Here is a 7,432-nt window from a genome sequence, read left to right as displayed (position 1 = left end):
AAATATTATGAACAAAGTTACAAAAACATTTATTTGCTTATGATATAAACCCCGTTTCAATACAACTGGATATACCACAAAAGTTGCCTAATTTATATAACCGTATTTATCTTTTGCCTTTTTGGGTGCCCATTTTAACATTTTTAGAACAATGAGCGTATGATATACCAACCGTGCGTTATGCTACGATGTTTGTCCATATACCTACTAATTTAAATACTTTTATAATTTTTTCGCTATATGAGCTACATAATAGTTATTTTTCTAAATTAAACTCTTTGGTGATGATGATGAACTAATTTTTATAGATTTCATTACAAATTTTATTATCATTCAAAATATTGTTTTAGCTGTGCCTATCTATAATTTAGATATGAAAGCTCTAATGATATGATCATGTACCAACATATAAATACTTTTAGAAGAAATTGTTTATCTAGTTGGTAAGCCTTACTTTTAATAAATAGGTAAATAATCATAAAAATACTTAAAATATAATACAAATATGTATAATATCTTTACTAATATTATAAAGCTGAAGAATTTGTTTGTGTGTTTGAATCTCAGGAACTACTGGTCCGATTTGAAAAAAAAAATTATCAGTGTGAGATTGCTCGTTTATTGAGGAAGGCTATAGGCTATATAAATATAATATAGTAATGAGCATTACGCTAAAAAAGTATTAAATGTGCCAAAATATCGCGAAATGTCTTTAGTAATTACTATGTATTAAATCTCTGAAGTGGTATAAAAACTATGCATGTAGTAGCTACCCCGCAAGCGAAGAAATGGTCGGAGAGTTACATTTGTTGGGTATTCACGCCTTGCCGCTTACGGAGATAATGTCAAGTGTCGTTGACGTCCCACCCGTTGTCGGGAAACTATTATTTTAAATATTATTTAGTATAGCTCGTGGGCGCCTAAGGTCAGCCTTGCACCCACACGTGCCATATAAGTATCACAGCTTAGCACTAAACAGCGAGTTACGACATTTTTGAAATGACACATGTAACAAAAAATAGCATAGAAAAAAATAACTCTTAATTTGTTAACGTTAGGGATTATAGCTATTTGTAACGTTTTGTACTCATAGATCATTTATCTTTTGCAAATATTTCTTGCAACATTCACCTTTACCTAATCCGGCATACGGATTTTAGAACGGCACTAGTGGGCGAGATGTAAGTGAAGGAAAATATGTGATCATTGATGAATTTCAGACTTTTTAAATCTTAAAACGTATGCAAAATTTAAGAGGAATAATTTTTATTGACAATAATTAAACATTAAACTACCATAATGAGTCATCCACATTATATCTACGCCTTTTACTAGTAATAAGTATATTTAATTTAAATTAAACTAACCTTAAATACACATGTTTATCCTCCCATACATAGTTATCATATGAAGTTACCTTAAATATTACGATTCATTTTTTAAAGTTAAAATAAGTAAAAATATTTCATACCATTTTCAAACAAGTAACTAAACCTTCAATTATTCAGAAAATAATGATGGCTACATATTTATTTAATGCGTTTCTGGGGCAAAATAATTTAATTATAAAACATGTGTCAATACAATCTGCATTGCTAACTCAACCAAGCGTCGGATAAGCGAAACAAATATTTTTATCTTTCATGAATTTACGAAGGTATTTTATTAAGTATTATTGGCTATATACGACAAATAATAGTTGGTGAGCATGAACAATAATTAATTAATGTAAAATAAGAATAACCTTTGAAGACCAAACGTAATGGCGTAGGTCAAATATTTTTAGTAGAGGAATACATAGGAAATCCCAATTCTTTCTTTGCATTTTTCTTTTTCACCGTTAAAATTTACCTGCATTTGAAAAATATGGTTTTAGCCGTTTATTTAAAAAATTTAAAAATTCGTTATAAAACTTGCCAAATACAAAGGTGCATTTAATTATGATGTGCTTAGAAATCATTTCCTTCAGTTGTCTCAAATCAATCGTTATTCTGAATTAGAAACTAGGTACCCTCTCCACCTATCAGATTTCAATATCAATATCAAAAGGCAAACGAGAACTTAAAAACATAAATACAGTTCTCAGTTAATATTTGAAATTTGTTGTTGTTGTTACATAATATAAATCGTCATCACATTATTTCATTTCCATGACAGGATCTCTCTCAGAGAATTTACCTCTCTCTGAATTGATATTAATTTGTCAAAGTGAATTTTGGAAATAAATAAATAAAATCCTGTTGTACTTTTGTGTGGTATGGAGTAAATGAATTTCGCAATATATTGCATAGAATAAATTATTTGTTTCTAGCTTCGTTTAGCTTTAGCGTCGTTTAATTTAGGTACTCTCTACGTCACATCAAACCCCTGACCTCAATTAAATCACTAATATTCAGGTAATTATTAGGGTTTATTCAACTAATATTTTTTATGTGGATGGGTGCTTAAAACAAACTACCTATTTGAAAATTTATTGCATATTATCTATTAGGTTAAGAGTTAAGAACCTCATAATATTATCACATAAATATGGTTTATGACTGAGTGTATCAGTGCAGTTATAACAAGATTAAAAAATACTTGTGTGAAATAATTTAAATCAAATTGTAGGCTTTTTAGCGCCAAATAATTGTCATCTTTATACAACAGGTAGTGAATGCAGTATTACATATTAAAACATAATTCAAGCGGAATGGTAATAATATTTTTCATTTTATTAATAAGAATTTACAATTTGTGTCCCCGATTCTTATCGTAAATTTTTTTTTTATTTTTCTATTTACTGGTTTATTAAAGGGTTCGTTCTAAAAATCTGTATAGCAATACGTATTTTCAATCTATGGCTGCCTCTATAATCTATATTATTTAGCACATTACTCAAACATGGCGGGTGATGAAACTGACAGGTTTGTAAATAATGAGTAGTTGGAAATAATATTTTTGGTTTTTAGGGCTATAATTAATTTATATAATTGAAGCACTTGTGTGGGCATAAGTAAATTTTTGGTAATGATTTGCTAAACATTTAATAATATTCAACTCTTCAGTGATCTCAAACCGTCTAGCGTTGCTATAATAAGGGAAGTTTACGACAGTGAAAATGCTCACATTAAATTTGAAATGGAATTGGAAAGAGCACTGGAGGCTGGAGTCAGTATCATAGTTATTGAACCAGAAGCACTAGGAGAAGACACAGCGCGATGGATCTATGTTGGAAACCTATTACATAAAGTGTCACTGTACAGTGGAATAAGCAGTATCGCATCAGGTATTTAACAATTTTAACTTAAAATATGACCCTGAATATATTTTTCTAAGATCAATTTGGTGGTAATTTCATTTTGCAATCAATCTGATAGGTAACATTTATTAGTTTAAAACGTAAGCAAATATTAAAAAAAAACGAAGATTAATATTTGAATATTCCTTAAAATTAAGAATCCCTGTATATTTATAGATATCGTAATTATAAATGCTAGTTAGGTTACAATTGCAAAAGCATTGTTTATGTAATAGTCTCCTACAATAAGAACAATAGTGGCTTAAAATGCCATTCTAAAGATTTTGATATTTAAACAAATTTTGTGCTCCACACCATTATTTTTTTTTTTTATAAATTCTTAGGCACATCATTACAATAAACTAACTGACAACTTGGAAACTTACTCCATGTAAATGGATTGAGCATTAATTAACAGTTCACACACACATTATCTCGAAATTTTATTGGAAACGAAAAAAAAAAGGACAATGAAGAGAATCTTGGGGTTATAGCATTGTGTGTCTTATTTTTAAAGTATGAGGGAAATTCAAGAAACAAATAAAAGTAAAATAGGTGCTTGAATTCGATTTGTGGAAATATTCCCGTATAAATGTTGATTATTAACTATGAGGTGTCACATGAGAACAAAACACCAATATCCCTTATAGGCATTCTTGTTTTTTCCAAATTTCTATGCTTTCAATGACTATTAAGTGCCAATTGGTAATTGTACCAAAACCTTTTATTACAGGTTTAACTTGGAGTTCCTTAGCATGCACACCTTTTGGGATTATATCTGTACTTTGTGCTGGTTGTTACACTTTATCTTGGCAATGGGATCCTTGTTGTAAGTATCAGGTGGAGAAAAATCGTCACCGCTTATCAACATTACCAATGTTGAGTGACCTTACATCTGCTACCCCGGTAGTTCTTGTACGCACAGATAATAAACAAAAAATTATACTACATAGCACAGTATCTATAGCTGCAGCTGCAATTTGTTTATGGAGACTATATAACACATTTAAATAAAAAAAATATATATTGTTGTTGATTAAAAGGCTTACATTAAGTTTATTTTTATTGTATGATAGGCGAATATGTCTAGTGTCATTGTCTCAATCTAGATAATATGTTGTAAAAACTGTATAATATTGTTATTTTTATGTATAAACATATGTATTGTGTAGATCTAGATTAAAAACTGTACAAAAATATATTTTGTTGAAATGTAAAATGCTTTTTAGTGAATTAAAGAGGTTGTTGATTCTTTTGTAATGTTGTAGGGTTAGTTTCAGCTGTAGTAGAACATACTATAATAAAAAAATATTAATTAATCACATTTTATTTTTTAAAGCCCCATATGAAAGATTTTACTTAAAATTACTGCCTATATAAATTTAAAATAAATTATAGTCATATAAATTTAATTTGAACAAAACAATAAAAACTATATTACTTGACATCATATTATGTTTTGACGGCTCTCTTAGCCATAATCCAAAAGTATAAGGATGGTATGGCATGTCTCAAAAATATTGCTAATCTTGGCAGAAACTGGCTGACTATTAGTTCATTTTCATTATTTACTATCATATCCACAGTCTTCATAGCAACATATTCAGCTGTAAACCCATTAGCAGTACTTTTATCCATAACTGAAAAAGAAAATGAACATTAAATAAATCTAAAGTGTTATCGCTCAATTAAAAATCTTAATTTTAATAAAAATCTTGTTAAATTTGATTGAATTACAACTATGAGTGGAATTGTTGAAATGTCAATCATCAAATAACTAATTTGCATTTATATTGCAATATTGTTTACATCGTCCAATTTTTTTTTGTAACATTTTCAATAAAACTCAAAATGACTACACTAACCTTTTATTTTAATAAGAATATTTAAATATAAATATCAGGCTGCTAAAATGTACTTAAGTAAAATTATAAATTGAACTACATTGCTTACCACCATGTGTATCTCCACTTCCAGTGAGTGCATTTAAGGAGACTGCTGTTTTTACATAGCCTGGACTCAATACAGATACATTAATATTGTGCTGATGCATTTCAGCACGCAATGAATCTCCAAATGCTTGCATTGCATGCTTAGATGCAGCATATGCTGAACGGTCCGGTATAGCCATGAGTCCTTGAACTGAACTAACAAACACAATGTGACCACATTTCCTTTCCATCATTTTTGGCAAAGCAGCTGAAATTGATATGCACCTTACTCAAGGATGTAAATATTATTAATGTTCCTCTCACAACATGCTAGTGATATATATATATATAAAACAATTTTTAAATAAATTATGCAGTAATCAAATTAATAAGCAGAATGGGAAACTTAAACTAACCAAATAAGTAAATTGTAACATGTAATTAAATTTAAATTGTACATGAGGGATAATGCAATTCTTCTTAAATAAAAAACAACTCATTACTAAAAGAATAATGGTAGCCTTTTTATAATTACAAAATGTTTTGATTCCTTTATACAATTTATAAAGGAATCTCCAAATTTTTTATTTTTATTTACTTCTCTTACCCAATGTGAGTCCTACTGCACCAAAGTAATTAATGTCCATAATTTTACAATATACATCCATTTTAGTATGAATAACAGAACCCCGATGGGAAATGCCACCATTATTTATAAGTATATCAATTTTTCCACAAACTTCATGAACTTTTTCTACAAACTGTTCTAACTGAGTGATATCAGCCAAGTCTAATTCAATGACCACAGGTTCCTGCCTTGGGCCTGCCTGGAATTGAAAATTTTTTAAAGTAAAATATTAAGTCTACTTAATTTTGAAATTTCAGATCAAAAAGATTATGGTTTATTACAGTGAAAGAGGCATTGTGGAAGTGTTTAAAAATAATGACAAAATATTATATATATATAAACTACAACCATATTATTAATAATTTAAAATATTGTAAAGGCTCAAAAGTTAATATCACTTCTAAGTTATAAGATAGGTTTCTATCAATAATTTCCAATTATATATAGCAATCATCTGATACAACTTAAAATGATGGAAACTCAATATCATATTAAGAATAAATTGTAATGTGTACAATGACAATTACATATTTACATTCAAATCAATAAATAATACATGTACTTACAATATTTTTTGCAATTAAATCCTGTTTAACTCGTTCCAATTCTGATTTTCTCCTTGAAGCTAAAACTACTTTACAGCCATAATTATGGAAAGAATGTGCAAGAGCCTCTCCAATACCAGAGCTGGCCCCAGTTATAACTACAACCTGTAAGGTATAATCCTTATTTTAGTTACGAAAAGATCAATATCAATTAAGTAACAAAATAAATTAAAAGTACAACCTTTCCCTGTAACGCAGCTTGTCTTTTTTGTTCTGTAAATCTATTAAATAATCGAAACATAGCAAAACCGACCGATACCGGTATGCCTATGTATTGAATGTACCAAGAAAGAGGTCCTTGCGACTTCATTTTATTCGAGTATATATACGTACTATATCAGTTGAATTGTATTTCTCGAAGGTCAAATGCGCAATTTGAACGTGTATAGACTAAGTAAATGCAATTTTATAATCAAGTACCCTACAGTTTATACCACAGAACAAATAAATGTTAACAATTTATTTTTACATACTCCAGCGCTCATTTGATTACTATTATACTATTATTACGAATTATTATATTCACAAAGTTATTTACAAAACGATATAAATTAAAACCGTAATTTGTTTCCTATAACAAAACCAATTTTTACAAATGCATTATCAAAACGCTTTATTTAACATTATTTTATGAATGAACATTTGAATGATCAATGATGTGGGAATTACGTGGGAATGTCATTTGTCAAAGTTTATCCATGCCTAAGACCAAAGAATATTTAAAAAAAATTGGTAGGTACCTAACTACACGTTTAAAAATATTGTCGCATTGCATTATTTGATAACCATCATAAAATGTTATATTACATATACATTAAATTGAACTATTTTTATAATTATTTCTTTAAATTTTATACCTTTTATGAAAATATGTCCAAGGAAGTACCTAGACGGTCAAAGTCTAGGTACGAATCTAAACACCCATAAATGTAAATTAGATATTAATTAGCACTAGAATCAGTTACCCGACTGTTATTTCAATTACAGT

At 28.6% G+C, this 7,432-nt stretch overlaps 2 protein-coding genes across 3 annotated transcripts in view; one reads left to right on the top strand and one right to left on the bottom strand.

The window, feature by feature from the left end:
* The first annotated feature begins 2,843 nt into the window (after positions 1–2,843).
* Positions 2,844–4,595, top strand: LOC119835343 (transmembrane protein 11 homolog, mitochondrial). The gene is made up of 3 exons (XM_038360108.1): positions 2,844–2,906; positions 3,048–3,268; positions 4,014–4,595. The coding sequence occupies exons 1-3, from the start codon at positions 2,884–2,886 to the stop codon at positions 4,292–4,294; spliced, it is 525 nt and encodes a 174-aa protein (XP_038216036.1). The 5' UTR covers positions 2,844–2,883; the 3' UTR covers positions 4,295–4,595.
* Positions 4,523–7,432, bottom strand: part of LOC119835341 (dehydrogenase/reductase SDR family protein 7-like) — a 42,157-nt gene continuing 39,247 nt past the window's right edge. The window contains exons 1-5 of one of the 2 annotated variants that reach the window (XM_038360106.1): positions 6,626–7,097; positions 6,406–6,549; positions 5,819–6,038; positions 5,234–5,479; positions 4,523–4,920 (exon numbers count right to left, since the gene is read on the bottom strand). In XM_038360106.1, the coding sequence (XP_038216034.1) occupies positions 4,733–4,920; positions 5,234–5,479; positions 5,819–6,038; positions 6,406–6,549; positions 6,626–6,754 (927 nt within the window). In that variant the 5' untranslated portion in view covers positions 6,755–7,097 and the 3' untranslated portion in view covers positions 4,523–4,732. Of the gene's footprint in view, positions 4,921–5,233; positions 5,480–5,818; positions 6,039–6,405; positions 6,550–6,625; positions 7,098–7,432 lie in introns of those variants that run through there. The other variant, XM_038360107.1, reaches the window with a different exon arrangement.

The sequence above is a fragment of the Zerene cesonia genome, chromosome 20 (assembly GCF_012273895.1).
Source record: "Zerene cesonia ecotype Mississippi chromosome 20, Zerene_cesonia_1.1, whole genome shotgun sequence".
Taxonomy (NCBI): Eukaryota; Metazoa; Arthropoda; class Insecta; order Lepidoptera; family Pieridae; genus Zerene; species Zerene cesonia.
The sequence above is the reverse complement of the archived record's forward strand: the minus strand, read 5'-3'. Positions and strand labels throughout refer to the sequence as shown.

Coding starts and splice junctions, on each gene's coding strand:
- LOC119835343 (XM_038360108.1), top strand. CDS start 2,884: ATGGCGGGTGATGAAACTGACAG. Junction 2,907..3,047: donor GCGGGTGATGAAACTGACAG/GTTTGTAAATAA, acceptor TCAACTCTTCAG/TGATCTCAAACCGTCTAGCG. Junction 3,269..4,013: donor AATAAGCAGTATCGCATCAG/GTATTTAACAAT, acceptor CTTTTATTACAG/GTTTAACTTGGAGTTCCTTA.